We start from the raw sequence: 16,692 nt of genomic DNA, 5'->3' as shown, positions 1-16,692 counted from the left end.
ACTTGACCTCATAGCATACACAAACTAGAAAAGCACTCGGAGAGCACAGACATCCTCCCAGTACCTCAGTCTCCCTATATTGTGATTTACACCAAAAATAATGGCCCGACATTTATTTTAGTTATATTTTTAGATTCCTTAAGCATTCAAACAAACCTTTAGCAATTGGATTCAAATTTATATAATTATTATTTCACGAAAAGCATCCTTTCAGTAATGGCAGCTTCTTCTGGATCTCGATCCGTAGCTTTTGAAGATACAACAAATCTGTTTGTCCACTACTAATTCCACAGTGTCTTGGTAAAGGCCAGCAAAAACAGAAGCTCCTTTGTGGAGGTAATGAGAGAGATACTATTGAAAGTGTCCAAAAACAAAATGGTTTTGTTGTTAAAACCTACCCTGATTTCAGCTGGATCTGTTTCCTCAGGTATGAAAGATAGAACTATGGAATACGGGACGACACATAGAACGGGAGAACCTGGAAGTACTGATGAAACAGAGAGGATGTTCTGGCAGAGAACTGTCCAAAGAGGCAGCAGCTGATTAGGTGAGATGTGTAACAGGTGCGTCTCGTTCAGTTCAATAATGTCTCCGCAGCTGTGCAGGGCATCAACCTGTAGCAAAAGTCACCATAGCAACCCTCACACATGGGTTTTTAATATTTAAATAAATGAAATCATATCCAGAAAACATTTTGCATAATAGTGCATATCGGGCCCCTTTATGACTGTGATTTTCGGTGAGTGAATTTAATACATATTTTACTTTTTTTTTTTTAAGCCTCCATTATAAGTAAATGGAAAAATCCGGAACGCGACAGTATCTGCATTCTGGATCAGATCCAGATGAAATTCTGTGATAAGATAGAGGTCCTTACCCTACATGACTGTGTCAAATTGCATAAACATAAACAATAATCAACCGAGATATCGAGGAACAAATTTTGAAGCTCCATTGACCGAAAATGCCAATTTCAGAATCCAGGATCTCTTGTGCATCATCACCAAAACTGTGTCAACTTTTCCTGGTAACATTCCCAACATATCCGGAACATGTCATCAAAATCCATCAGTAACTTTCTGAGTTATCTTGCTAACAGTCAGACAGATAGACAGGCGAAAACATAACCTCCTCGGCAGGGAAAATAAAGGAACTGGGAGACTGTGGTTCTGGAGAAAAGAAACGAAAGTCATGAACTGCTCTTCTCCAGTTTCTAAAAATCATTTAAAGCTCTTCCTTCATTATAATCATTTGTCACAGTGATTTATTTCTGCAAATGTACAACATTAAAATTAGAATTAATGCCTAAATCAGTGTTAGTTCCTTAATTAATTCAAATGTGCTGCAAACATTTTGTAAATCCTTACTTCCAAACCGCGATCAGAAGTGTGTTGCTTCACCACCCAACGGGACACATCATGGTCTGCCTTCTTCTGCTGATCCTCAATGGTTTGAAGCAGAAGCTGGTTCTGATCTGTGAGGTCGCCCACATAAGAATGTAGGAAAATCACTTTCTTCTGCAATAAAAATAAAGTGGCAAGATCAGAAAAGTGGTGTACTTGCCATTTCAACAAACCGACAGTAGCATAAATATTTGTTTCTACAATAAAAAGTATTTTATTTTATAACGTGAAATTTGCACAATTCACTTGCAAAAGGATCTTTTGTTATCACAAACAAGCAAAAGTGTATCATTGCATAAAGTGAAGGAGTCTTGAAGAGGAAAAACTCGGAGAATGTAATTTAAAGGGTTTACAATTTTCGTTTTTCACCGATTGCACTTTAGCTATGATTCATATATTCAACTGATGGAGGGCTTCTGCATCAACCCCCCGTGAAAAGAAGGAAAATCAGTGGAGTTCTGACTTCAGGTCTGGATTTTATTGACGAATGGGTTAACAGCTTTCTGTTGCTTCAAGTTAGGATATTTCCAATATCCACAATAAATAATAATATATAAAAACGTTTTTAAATAAACACTAAAGTAGAACTATTCCATAAACAAAGATACCATCCACAGGATTCAAACTGGAATCCTTGGCAAGGGAATCAACGAGCTGAACCACAAGACCCGCCTGGATGACAAAACGTATTTCCGAAATAAAGAATTGAAGAACACGTCAAATACATTTCCTGTTGGCACCTTGAAATGCAGCCAGAATAACTGAAAGACATAGAAGTTCCATAATGGCTGACATGTATGAATATATATTGCTGATGCTATTTAATAAAGGCACCTTTCTCCAGGAGAAGAGAAACTATGAAAGTGCTGCATTTTCATCTTGTAAAGTAAAAAAACAGTTGGAGAAAATGAAGTGAAATGAATAAAGTTTTACATTAACGACAGTTAAAATAAACTGCTGAAAAGTTTGATTAAAGGAATCATGGCACTGACCTCTGTGACCTCCGTAGCGAGAATACAAAACCCATGCCTCTGATCTTCTCCATAGTAGTAGATGTAAGTACTTTGATGTACAATAGGCCATAATTACTTTTCTGTGTGGGATAAAGCGGATATAGATGGAGGCCTGGCTGCAAGTGAAACACTACCTGCATCAAGTGATGACAAATGTCTTTATGTTCCTGCCTTGGGTTTATGCAGTGTTGAATAAACCAGAAAAAAAGCATTTTACACACGGCTCCCACCGAGTTTACGTGCAGCTTAACCCGGAGCCATCTCTGCTTGTTTGAGACCAGATCTCCTCCGAGCTGTTTGTTCTACTACCATCATTCCACAGTCTGACATTTTTTCTGCTAAACAATGAAGATGTCAGTGGCTTAACTCAAATATTTATTGTGATCTCCGTTGATTGAATTCTATAAACGAGAGGAGCCCTTGACCTCATAGCATACACAAACAAAGGAACAGGGAGTCCATGGTTCTGGAGAAAAGAACTGAAGGTGTAATGAACAGCCCTTCTCTCTTTCACCCTCTCTCACTTTTCTCTTTCTCAATAGTATTCTTGATATCTGTGTGGATAGTATTCATGAGTAGACATTTCATTCTCTTCATTCGTGCAGCTCCTCTTATTGTACAGTACACTCTCTAATAAAGACGCCTTATTACATGGAAAGCCTCAGAAGTAAATGTTTTTGTTGGTCGGTTTGGACCCACATTTCTACATGTGTGTGCATGCAATGGGATGTTCAACTTAGCAATATGCTCCAAAATATACGCTGCGTGTAACAATAAAAATGTATATAACCTCAGCCTCTGAAAATATTTTACTTTAATATTATCGGCAAGAAGAATTTTTTTTTTTTTCATTGTGAGCAGAATTTCTGCGAATAAACACCATAAAGATCAGGACTGTATCCTTAGTTAAGTCAAAAGGCTCTTCTAAACAGAGCAAGTTGTGATTGTTCTATTATGGTGGTGGAGTATCAGTGGTGATCTGGAGCTGCTTTTGTTCTTCAGGGCCCAGAAAACTGGATTTCATCAAGAATCAGGAAATTTGAGATAAACAAAAACAAAAACAACAACTTGTCTTCTGTGAGGAAGAGGAAGCTTGGATGTCATGCGGTGTTCAAGTAAGACAATGATCCCAAAGAGACCTCAAAGTTCACCAAGGCTTGATTTCAGCAGAAGTCCTGAATCATTCTAGAGTGGCTGTCGCATTCACCTGTATCGAATCCCTTTAAAAAAATCTGCTGTGGGATTAGAAGATGCTGGTTGCTGCAAAGAAAAGAAGGAATATAACAAATCCAGACGTCTTCACCCGTCAGGAATGAATTAAGATTTCTCGGCAAAGTTTCCAGACACTGGCGTGTGGAAATTCATTATGTTTGCAGCAGGTCATAGCAGTTGAAGGGTCTCTACACAACACTAAAGATTATTGACATTAAGGGCTTCAAATATTAAGAAACTGTTATTCAAATGAATATTCAAAGTAGCATTGTATATTATACGTGATAAAAGCTCTTATAATAAATGTTGGATGAGCTATTTATTTGCCAATAAATGTATTGCCAAAAAAATTGCAATAAAAATTGCCTTCAACTGTATCCATTTAATGACATTCTTTGACCATTAGCTTGCTCTCATTTGAACTTTATCGAACGACAGAATTTCATCATTGTCTTAATTTCATTATGGAGGAACATCGTCATAAGAGGGAATTGAATTACTTTTGAAGTATTCCGCATTTTGTTCACTTCCTGCAAAGCCTCTAATACTTGTCTCGCCAGTCAAGGATGTCAGATGTGCAACGCTTTCAACCCAAACCCACCCAACATTCACACTCGATCTGAACTGTGTTATTATTCTTATTATTAAAAAGGCATGCTTCATGAGTCAGTCATAGTTGGTCAGGGTGAACAGCAGGCCACGAAACAAGCTATTCCCTGTTGCTGCCTTGTGTTAAGAGTTCACATTTTATAGTTCAGAGAAAAACACGACACCAAAAATGTGCCAACTGGTTCAATATGTTCTCACGGTTTCCCAGTTATATAATTTTTTTCTGTTTTGTTGTTGTAAGTTGGTCCAAGTATTTCTACATTTTCAAAAACATTATAAACCTACAATGGATTCGTGGATGAATGGCCATTGTGTTTCCGATGGACAAGCTTTATGATTAACTATCCACATTAACCTTTAGGACTTGGAGCTCCTGGGTTCTAAACACATAACCTTGTTAAGGAGGCCCGGCGACTGGGCCCGGCTGACCGAAACCCATCTCTGAAACCTTGTTACGCGTGCTTTGATGCACAGCCCAGCTGAATACAGGCTATATTCTGTAGCTAAATGATGTCACATGACAATCCCGATGATTAGAAATCTCTCGTTTTTTAAATATGAGTGTGGATCTGTGTTCCTGAGCTGTGCCGCTCAGATGGAAACATAATGCAATTTGCCACCTGTTACAAGTGCTGCGGCTTTATGAAAGCCCCCAATGTGCTTCCTCCTGTCATTTGTCTGACAGGACGGAGGTCATCTTCTGATACCCCAGTCACAGTGAACAGGATGCTCTTTGATATGTATCAGATGGATGATATAATGAGATATTGGTAGCAAAAGCATGTACAGACTTCAGCCCTGAATGGGTCCTCAATAATGTTTTCTTTTTATATTATTATTAATTTATGATATTGTCTAGACTACAATGAATACAATCAAGGGCCCAGAACCCTGGATGGCTACCTCATGTCCCCAGGAAAATAGGTGGAGTTTGATTTCAGAGTTGATTAAGTTGCAGAAAAAAATAATATTATGGGTAAGAGGTCAGTAATTGATCATGCCTCATTAGATATTTTATTCCCTCCAGAAAGTTTTGCCCTTAATAGAAACATTTGCTGCATAGAAAGATCAGTTCTTTGATATGAATAAAGCATCATTTTATTTAATGCAAAGGGTGTAAAACTGTCTGATCTCTTCACATATTACAGCAGAAAAACAATTTCTATTTGGTTACAGATGAAATAATACTCATTTATAGTAAAACTAAACTAAATCAAATCTATAGTTACCTGCAGCAGTTCCTCCTGAGTCATGGAGGTGTCCAGCTCCAGGCATCTCAATCTCTGCTCATAAAGTTCTTTGACTTCACTTAGAAGCAGTCTGATGCTGTTCGCCTCCGTCCCACGTCCTCGGCTGGCAACGCGGCTATCTCCATTTAAAGCATCGCTTCCCTGATCAGACAGCTTCAAGCTCTCTCCTGGTTCTGTCGTTAACTTTTGACTCATCATTCAACAAGTTCATATAATTCATTACCTGCACCGTTTATGAAATTACACGAGATGTATCTTCTTTTCTTTCATATCTTTGCATATCTTTACAGTTTAACCTCATCAGACATTAGCTGCTGTATAGTTGCTGTATGTCTATGCGTGTCATTTCTATTGCATGTCAAACACTATGGTTTAGTTTGGGAATCACCGCGGCTTCACTCACGACTTGGTCGCTATGCGTCGTTTCCACAACGCAGGACTGACATAAATTATTTCCAGTAACAATGAAGCGTCTCCGTCATGCTTTGCCGCTGTGTTGGCGCTGTGGGATCTGATTGGCTTATTTTGACAATTGGCGTCACAGCCGTGACGTTTCGGGAAATCATTGGCTGCTTTCCTTTAGGAGGCGGGTTTTGTTTTTTTACAACCCGGAAATGGATGTTGTTGTTGTTATATCGCTGTATCGCTCCGTGGTCGTGCCAGACGGGACGAGTGTGTGTTGAGCTCACCTTTCCCCTGAAAAGGAATGGGTAAATATCCCGTCGTCCGACTCAAAGTCTGCAGTTTTATCTGCGAAGCCAAAATATGAAGCGTCAGCATTTTTATACCCTTTTATGCACGTTTGGTTCACAAATCAACACAGTTTGCGATGCACAATATGCCGATGTGTATTTATGCATACAGGTATGACAGCTATTGTGAATTAGCACGGGTCAGCTCCGGATATATTTAGCAAAAGAGTTTGTTGTGCTCCAACACACACACATAAAAGTCCTTTAATAATGAGTTTCAGAGAACAAAAACCTTCCACTTTGTGATCCAAGGCTAAATTGTTCTTATTGATTTTCATAACTGCTTTAGTCTTATCTGTACGGTATTGGCGATATCTCTAGATCATACCGCCAAAGCCTAATCCCTGCTGTGATTATCACATAATGCTCTCACCTCGTTATCAAAATGGAGATTTGGTTTTCGTTGTTGTTTAAAACTGATGGGTATGGGCTAAAAAAATATATATAATAATAATTAAGAGACGGCGTCATTGAGAGGTGAATCTGGAGGGGCTGGACACACGAGCACACACTTTGTGTAATGAGTGTATTTTTCAGGGAGTCAATGAAGTAAAATTGTGCTGTGATCTCACTCTGGGGGGGTCAGAAGGTCATTTTACAGTTTCCAAAGCAAGCGATAAAGGTGGGGGAGGGGGCTCTGTGCACTTAGTTGGCAAGCACGTCTTCTTTGATGGATTAATAGTTTAGTTATTTGGCTGAACAAGAATATTATATTACAGTGCACACACATAGCAACACATATCATGAAGAAATATGTCTGCTTCTCTGTTGAGCACTGTCAATGGATCGTTTTAATTAAAGGTTATGGTTTTGCAAGTGATTGATTATCCAAATATTCTTCTCTTCATCCTAGCTTTGCATAGACTGTCATATCTATGTAAATGACTGAAACATATTGTTTCATTCATTTTGCCTGTTTGTCATGGAAAGAGAAGCCTAGAAATGTGCTGATAAAATATTCCCCCCGCATAACACATTCTTTGTGCATGAGGTGAGGCCTCGCTGATCTCTCATTGACTCCTTAGATAGACACAACCTCAATTCTCCCTTTTATTAGCTGCTCCACATTTTCTTCCACATTCATTGTGTTTCTCTGCCCTCTAAATGTTTTATTAAGTGAGCAAATTGTTTTTGTTTTTTTCGCAATCCCCTGTACTTATTACTCAAACTGAACCTTCGTACTCATTAAATCAATTAATTCTCTTAAATAATTTACCTCCAGAGCAATCCAGATTAAGCAGGGCACATTTTTTTTTTATGTGTCAGACGGGCTCTTCTGCGTATTGTTTCTCTCTTGTATTAACTTGGTACTCACCCCATGGCTCGGAGGACTCTTGGGTGATTAGACACCGAGGAGAGCCTTGATAAAACATTAGTGTGTGACACACACATACACGCACACACACGCACACACCCTGAAGACTCCTCCGTGCATTTGCACGCATTCATTTTTCATGAAACAGACTCGTAACAATTAGTCTGGTTACCGCCTGGGTAATCTTAGGTCCTCGTAATGCCTGTGGTCTGCTGTATGACATCATTCTCTTAAAAGTTCTAAACCTGACATTCTCATCCGTTTTCATATTGAGGACATTAGCAGGCCATGGCTAATAAGGCTATAAGGCTGCACTCATTCCTGGTGAAAGAAGGGCAATAAAGTGAGGGCGAGAGCGGGGGGGGGATGAAACAGGAGTGCTTTGAGAAATGGGCTTTATTCACCAGAGCTTTTACACAAATTAATTTGCATGAGTGAGAGAAGAAAATGTAAAGTTGTAATCCTGCACGCTTTTGCCAGTGCATAGCCTATTTCTCGCTACAAACATCACAGACGGCCAAGTGAACGTTTATGCATTATTTCAGGAAATATATTACCTTAACAACCACAGCTAAGTGCTCAGGAATTTGAGCACTGCGCTACGCCAAGAGCTAAATCGAGACTGTCGGACGCGCTGTTTCCAACTGGCGTGGTAAGATTAGTCCTGCATGTGTGCGCAGGTTCGGAACGCTTGTTCGCTGCAGAAAAACCTACCACAATCACGGATATATTGCGCCTTCCCAGCATGCTTCAGTCCGTAGTCCCTGGCCATAGACACGACTCATCCCTGCCCTATATGGCAAAGCCAAGGTCAAGAAGAAAGTGCTCTGTCTATTGGCTATTCCCTGGATGCCCACACCTCAGTATGGCTGAGACAGGTATGCTTTAGGAATGCTCCCTCCTCCTTTATTGTGGCTGCCACTCTCAAGGTCAGCTCCGAGGCAGAGGTCTGTGCTTATCTATTTCCACTCCTCGTTTTTCTCTCTCCTCCTTCAATAGATTTGCTCCTAGTTTTTTTTTTCCCCCCTTTCCCTTCACTGAATCAGAAATTAATTCAGAGATCCCGGCTTGGGATTTCATGACGTTTTGTCTGGCGTGCCTGTCTTTTCTTTTTCCATATGAGACTTTTTGTTTTTTTTTATCCGTCGGTTTTTGTCAGTCCATCTTTTCCAAAGCTTAGCTGTGATTAAAGCCTGTTGTCGAGCTTTTTCCTGAGGATGCAGTGCAGCAACAAGGTCTCGGTCGGATGCTCTTGTGTGCTCTTGGTGCCTCTCGTCTCCTCCTTCGCAGTGGTCGCGGCCCCTTTCGCCTTGAAGCTGTGCTGCAGCCTGCTCCATGCTAGACTGGATATTGCTGTTGTCTGTAAGCTACGGCACCCTTGAGTCACTGGACTTGTCTTTGTCTGATCGAGATGCAAGAGCCAATATATATATATATATATATATATATTATCTGACCTGAATCAAAATATCCTTTTAATATTTCTAGGAAGATTTTTTTTAAGTGTTTTATAAAGATAAAAAGTGAGAAGCCAGACTCTCCAGGTGCGTTTCTGTTGATTTCTGATGAACTCTTCCAACCTGCCTTCCCACTTTGTCGGCCCGACAAATGCCTCCTGTCTGGGTCGGTTGGTTGGCTGACCCACGAGAGAATCATAAAGTCAATATCGCTCATCAGGCGTTTGTGCGTACGAGTAAAAACATCATCGGGCAAAGAGTCCGTCTGCTTGTATCTCTGCTTGCGAGCGCTGGTAGCTTCACACACGCATCGTGCTGGTGTTCTGTCAATGCTGACATTGACTGTGACTTTTGACTATTACATAAGGAACATGGATTTCCAGCTGCCCTCAGTAAAAGCCCTGTAAATTCAAATGCTTAATTTTTATAGGCAGCCCAGCATTGACTGAAGTGTCTGCTTGTTATATATTTGGCAAGTGCTGCAAGTGCTGAAGGGAAGCTGTCAATAGCAATCCCAGCTATTGATATGGCAGTGGGCAGGAGATGTTACTTGGCCCCCGACTCCGGCATCCCTCTGATCCCTCTACATCATAATTACATTAATATTGACAGACCCTTGACAATAGTCACATTACTATTGATAGGTGGCTGTCAATACTGTGTTTCCCCAAATAAAACATATTCATTCATAACTTGTAAACTGCTCGATAAAAGGCTTTGAAGAGAATATAGGACCCGGCCGGGTTTACTCTCCTGAGAGGGCTGCTGCTATGACAGGGATTTCCACCACCTGGGTGTGTGTGTGTGTGTGTGTGTGTATGTGTGTGTGACTATAGACTGATAGATTAAACTGTGTATTAGCACTCGGCATAGATCAAGTCTACCCACTTGACACATACACACACACACACAGCGACATAATCTGCACATTTTCTCCCATCAAGGAAAAACTTTCAGATTAAGCTAAACAAATGGAGCCTGTTTATTGCACTCAGACTATTTCTTTTAATCCAAACTCTACTTCCATCACAGGCGAGGCTCGAGTCACTAAACATGCCAGCGTTTCAAATGCAGCTCGGTAGATTTGTCACACCTGCTTACTTTGGCGTGAATTCACTCTTTTCTCATTCATTTGCTAATTCTAACTTTGTTGGACGGTGCATCCTGGCTCCATTGAAACGTCGTGAATGCACAGATGGTCCCGCGCGCCGCTATAAAAACCGCCCAAGCAATGCCACCGTATATTAGAATGTTTTTTTCTCTCTCACCTCCTCAAGTAACGTCTAAAATGACCACCATCTCTCTCTCTCTTTCTGTCAAAACTGCCATATTTACCCGGCTGAAATCTCTTTTAAAGCCTCGTGACAAATCCTGTTCAGCAAGACACAAAAGCCACTGTCAGAAAAGGCCTCTCTGTCTCTCGCTCAGTTTGTGGGCCTCTTGCTCTGTCTCTCCTTGCGCTAGTTAGTCTCCCACTTCTTAAGCCTTTCATTTGAGGAAAGGGCAGATAAAACCGGGGGGGGGGGGGGGGACGGGACTGTGAGCAGCTTGGAAACGTATGCAGCACAAAATAGCTCAGACATCACAATGGCGGGATCCCATATGGAGTCGACTCTAGGGGGAGTAAAATTGTTCCACATTTTGCAAATGTTTACGGTGTACCAGAGACTGTGCCGTCAGCTTAATCCCTAGTGATGTGATTTGTACACACACCCCTATCTCCAGAGGGAGCAGGCACCAAGAGCCCCTGGGCTTCGTCTCCGGTGTGTGTGTGTGTGTGTGTAGGTGTGTGTGCGCGCGTGTGTGTGTGCATATACAGGGGAGAGCAGTCTAAGACCCCCTGCTCCTCCGCATCACGCAGCTCAAAGGTTGCATTAAGGACGGGTTTTACATGTGAAAAGTGATTTCCGTTCCTATGTATAAAGAAAAATAACCCCCCTAACAGGATGGGTCGCACCTTGGGGCCGCATCCCCCCCCCCCAACAGTTGTGTATATATTTTATTCATGTTCGAGCTTTTAATAAATCAAACTGTATGTTGCCTACACTTTTAGAAAAAAGTTTAATAAAACAACTGTAAAGTCTAAAACACGATTTGAAGGCAGACTTTATGACCGGAAAATGTCTGTTTTGTTACAACCTGGATTTAGTGTTATTTTATTTAGTTTTCTCACTTTTCTATTCTGATTTCTTCAGTCTAATCGCCTGTTTTGGTGCATGCACTGTGCACTTCCTCAGAGAGCTAATGTGACAAACCATAAACGAAATGTAGGAGCGAAGCCTTAACTGAAAAGACCCAGGCTTTATCTCTTGCCTTTTCTTTAACCGCAAAACGGAAACACTGACGAAAGACTCTCGACAAATCATTTTTGTTTTCTCGACAGGTTCAGAAGGGAAGGACAGCAAACGGACAGCAGGAGGTTCCGGCCCACAAACCGATGCTGACCCTCGGACCCCGGTGCTGCGCATCAACCAGCTGGATGCACTCGAGTTAGACTCGGCCCTGGAGAATCTGCTGTGGACCCAGTTCTCCCAGTGCTTCCAGAACTGGCGCCCAGGCCTGCTCACCCCAGCGGAGCCTGAGTTGAGGGCTCTGCTCCAGCTGCTCCTGTGGCGCTTCACGCTGTATTCTGGCAGCACCACCGTGGGCCAGTCTTTACTGAGCCTGCGTTACCACAACGTCCTTTTCTCATCGCACCATTACACACCTCTATCCCGCGGGCAGACGGTAGGCTTGGCGTTGCTCACCACAGGTGCGCGCTGGCTGCAGGAGCGTTCGTACAGCCTGCGGCTGGTCTTGGGTTTGAGCGCAGGAGGACGCTTGTGTGAAACAGACGGCGGTGATCTCCAACAGGGCCTCCGAAAAAGCTTGACCCTTATTTCCGGTGTCGCTCAACTCGCGAGTCTCATCAACTTCCTTGTGTTCCTAAGGAAAGGACGCTATCCTGTCCTGGCAGAAAGGATTGTGGGTGCTTGGGCGGTTTTCAGCAAGCCCAACGTAGTCCGGGACGTAACCTACCAGTACATGAACCGCGAGCTGCTGTGGCACGGCTTCTCCGAGTTCCTCATCTTCTTGTTGCCGTTGATCAACATAAGGAAACTGAAGACGGCCGTGTCTTCGCTTATCTTCGGGGGACAAAACGGAGGTCAGAAGACGGCAGCAGACGAGCGGCGGTTGTTCACAGAGTGTGGCCTGTGCGGCGAGTGGCCGACCTTGCCTCACACGGCCGGCTGCAGACATGTGTTTTGCTACTACTGCATCAAAAGCCACAGCCTTGCAGACGCCTGCCTCACCTGTCCCAAATGCGGTGCAGAGACGGGACCACCAGAGCCGGTGCGGATGGAGGTGGAGATGATTGAAATGTCGTGATCTGAGGTTGGTTTTAAATAACGGCGACGAGGAATGCAAATCGAGCTCAATGACAACTTCTGAAACAATGATTGGTAGAAATTGTGTGTAAAAAAAGGTTCAAGTCCGTGCAGCCCTACTTTTTTGGAAGACTCACATGGTAGTCCAGCAGGAGTTTATGACGGTCTTCATCATACGTCCTCTCTGAACACGCATTGACATGCTGTGTTTAATGTATGTGGGAATATATTGACAAGCCTGTGCCCCTCCGTGTCTCTGCTGGACTTTGGACAGATCTATTAGTCTTTGGTGAACTGGACAGACTACAGAGAACCACACCAAGCACATATTTGACAAGCAAACATGTTGATTTATTCTCTAAATTGTCGTGTGTGTGTGTGTGTGTGTGTGTTGAAATGGGAATATTTGTTCTGATGAAAAATGCAGAAAGTCAGCTGAATAAATAATGGAAGGAATTTCTGGTGCCTCTCATCATTACCTAATTAGCATTTGTTGTGTATTTTGTGCCTAACTTGTATTTCAACATAATTAAAATTGATAGAGTCCTACCTCTTGGGTGTTTATTTAGTTAAATGGAGGAGAGAGATGAGGATAAGTTATAACAATCTGCACACTCCTCTCTTGAACGGCTTGGTCGTTCCTCCCATTATCCGTTTTCACAGCACCCCAACATGCTCGAGATCAAGGGGCCAGCCGGGGGCTTGGATTGACTCTCTCTCTCACACACACACACTTGACAACCAGCCTCTCTTCTCCCTTGGCCCTTCTCTCTTTCACTGCCTTTCCATCTCTCCCTCTGTAATCTCAAGGGCCCTCGCCCCTATAAGACTGTAGTAAACTGTACCAAAACCCTGGCAGTCGTCTCCTTCCTCGCAGGCGAATTACTCTCTAATCCCTGTAATGAGTCCAAAGATGCTTATTTATGCTGGAGTTAACCTCCACCAGTGAGCCCAGCCCCCGGCCAAACGCACCCCAGCTGAGTGAAGCCTTTCCTTGGCTGACGAGAGAGGAGCGAGTTAGGGAGGTGCGTTCCCTCCTCGCTTCTCCTTCCCTCCTCCCACGTCTGCTCTCGTGCTCTGATCACTAGAGCTTAATTGCTGATTGCCAGGACGATCAATCGGAACTGCAGGCGTGATAGAAAGCCAATTGCGGGGAGGGGGGGGGGGGCAGTTCTAAAATCTGCAGGCTTGTGTGTGTCAGAAGTACACACATTTGCACTCAGATGAGGTTAATGTTTCTTCTGAGGGGAGAGGAAAAGCGCAAATACCTTGAAGAATACTGGGTTTGTGATAAATTATTAAATAACTGATCTTCATTTCTTCTTCAGGTCTGACGAGTGCATGTTCACGCCGATAATAGGAGGTCAATGTTATTGTATCGTACGGCTTAGAGCGCACACACAAGTATTGATACAGCTCCTCGGTGCATTAAAAGAAAAATACACCTTGAGGTGGAGGTTGCAATACTTGATGATGATTGGTTTTGGCATACCGGGGGGGGGGGTTCGTCTGTCACGTCAAGGACATTTTGGGTAATGAATCCTATAGCAATGCATATAAGGACTAAAACATGGAAGAGCTTTTTGTCAATATTTTATGCACTACATTAAAGTAATTTACAGCAAGTCCCAGAAAGCAAGATGAAGTAGATGTTTGATCAGCCGTAATGCCGGAAGGTGCGCATCGTCGTCCTCACATTCAGGCAGAGTTACACTCCCAACCTTTTTTTTTTACTCAACAACTCGAACAGAAGTCCCCAATCTTCAGGAAAGAGAAGAGATAAAGAAGAAAGAGTGAATTAAAGTCTATTAATTGCGTTAGGCCATGGGTTGTATTAGTTGGAAGTTGGAACAGGGCTCTGGACTTAAGGAAGGTAGCGAGGGCGCCGTTAAGCTTATCTGTCTTTGGATCTTTTCTAATTCGCAGGCTTCGCGTGGAGAAGAAAAAAGAGGAAGAAGCCCACATTCCCAGCGGCGATGCAAAGCAATCTGCACATTCACACGCAGCCATTTAGGGAGCAAATTGGCCCCGTGCCCCCCTCTGACGGAGGTTTTAAGAGAAAGGGAATTAGGGTGTTGAATCCCTAACTACATCTCCTTCTTTGATGAGCCTCTTTATCCTCCTGTCCCACATCTCCATTTCTTTGATGTTAGGCGCTGATTTTCCTGATTAAATAGTTTTAAAGTAAAAGGCTCTTTCCTTGGCTTTGTAATTCCGGGTCTTTTACTTTACCTATTCTACATTCGTTTGTCTGCATGCTCGTCGAATGGTCTGTCTGCGGTGTTCTTTAATTGGAACAGAGCCCATGGCTTGCAGATAATAATAAGAATAGTACAATAGCTATGATTTGTATATGCATAGTTTCCCTGAGAAAGAATGTTATCATTTGAGCTGATGCCCAGCTTTTACCTCTTCATTTGAAATGGCTCGGAGGGCCGAGAGGAGCCCTGTGCGTATTGCTAATGAAATTAAAGAGTGAAAACACCTTTGCTTTTTTTCTGCTGCAAAGAAATTCCATTTCTCACTCCTTCTCCTCATCGTGTAAACTTTACCTACTTTTCAACAGGTAAGGGAATTGCATCCTCCCCCGCCCCGCCCTAATGGGGTGAGGGTATTTCCAAAAACTGACATCGCTTTCAAAGAGCGGATGACATTATTTTCATGCCAAGAAAAGATGAAACAAAAATTGCACCATTTATTTGTTGACACCTCAGTGGATTTCTGACACCTGTATCTATCTTTTCTTGTGGAATGTCCAATGTGTCAGTAGGAGTTACAAGTATCTCTCATATTTCATCTATTCAATAAAAGACATGCCAAACATAAAACACCCAAATTCCTCCAAGGTAGTGGAATCCTAGGTGTGCTCGAGTTCAGGGCTTCAGCCGCTGCGGGTACCTGCATTATGAGCGTTCTCGCAACACCTGCCGGGCTTTGGATACCACCGGGCCCAATTATCTTAGTCTGCTTCCTCTTCTTAACCACCTCCTCAGTCTAACAGGTCAGGGGAACAATCAATCACAGCTAAAATAAGGACGTAATTTCCCGAGCTTTTATCGCGGTGCTGAGGTTTCCATCTGGTTGCATTTCGCACCGTAAGAAAGACAAGAAGCTGATTTGGGAGCAGCTAAAAAAAAAATGTTCTTATTCTTTTTTCTTTTTTTTGTTCTCAGCACCCAGGATAATTTGGGATCTATGAAGGAGCTATATGTTTGTCACGATATGTGTGGTTCAGAGGGGAGGAAATATAAAGATCAGAAACATAGACCAAAAAAAATAAAGTTCTCTATGTTATGATACACGTCGATAAAGGTTGTGCCACTGTATAACTTCCAAAAGTTTAAAGATAGGCTGCATCCTCCTACTCAACATCAGAAACAAAGACATCCCTGGATGCCTCCCTGCATATAGTCACAGATGTGACGGGCAGACAACACTCTTATTTACATATATTATCATCATATTAAAATGCGTTTAAGTGATTTTAATATAACATTATCTACATATGTTGTAAACATAGAAAGTGATGTATTCGAGTGATTTGTATTTATATACTTTTTTTTTTATCATAAAATTATAATTATTTTATATAATAATTAATAATAAATATAATAATTAAATTATTTACTGAGTTTTAAAATATATCACCTTTTTATACATATTTTGTCAAAGATATAATACATTTGTGTGATCTGAGCAACTTTACTTCCTGTTTTTCTACACACCAAATCACTGAACATAACAAAAAGGAAGGGCCAAGGAAGGGATTTGACTGCATTACATAAAAATGCCAAACAAACACCAGCAGTGTGTTTTTTCATCTCATTCTGTATTTGACATCCTCTTACTAAAGGGCTGAAGAGATGGAGGCAAACTTTACCTGACCTGTCCTCTGATTGGACGAGCTGGTACATGAGTAGTGAGAGGATTGGACAAATGACCAGAGGGCATCATGGGGGGGGGGGGGGGGGGGGGGATTATTCACAGGTGTGTTGTCACGCACCTGAAGTAAGATCTTCCAAAGCCACGTCTGTCTCTTGTGTGTGTGCATCCTCCCATCTGTGTGAGTGTTTAGCCATCTCGGTCCTCTTCCTACTGATGTTTAGGACAGACAAAATGAGCAATAATCTGCACACATCCCTCCAGATGTCCCGAGTGAATTTCCTGTGGCTTAAGGCGCTAGTTGAGCTCTTTGAAAGTTTAGATAACTCCTGCAAATGTGATTGAACCTCTGCTTGTTCAGGAATGTGGTGCTTATTGCTATTTCCCCTCAAAGAGATGAAAAGGGAGGCATGTTTTTGGCTCTGGTACAA

The 16,692-nt window shown here is 42.2% G+C and overlaps 1 protein-coding gene across 1 annotated transcript; it reads left to right on the top strand.

Moving 5' to 3' along the window:
• Window positions 1-6,150: 6,150 nt before the first annotated feature.
• On the top strand, window positions 6,151-12,849 carry pex2 (peroxisomal biogenesis factor 2). Its single transcript, XM_068748025.1, has 2 exons — window positions 6,151-6,197; window positions 11,395-12,849. The coding sequence occupies exons 1-2, from the start codon at window positions 6,194-6,196 to the stop codon at window positions 12,378-12,380; spliced, it is 990 nt and encodes a 329-aa protein (XP_068604126.1). The 5' UTR covers window positions 6,151-6,193; the 3' UTR covers window positions 12,381-12,849.
• The last annotated feature ends 3,843 nt before the right edge of the window (window positions 12,850-16,692 follow it).

Source organism: Brachionichthys hirsutus, chromosome 14 (assembly GCF_040956055.1).
Source record: "Brachionichthys hirsutus isolate HB-005 chromosome 14, CSIRO-AGI_Bhir_v1, whole genome shotgun sequence".
NCBI classification, from domain to species: domain Eukaryota; kingdom Metazoa; phylum Chordata; class Actinopteri; order Lophiiformes; family Brachionichthyidae; genus Brachionichthys; species Brachionichthys hirsutus.
Note: the sequence above shows the minus strand (reverse complement) of the source record. Positions and strands in the feature narration are given on the sequence as shown.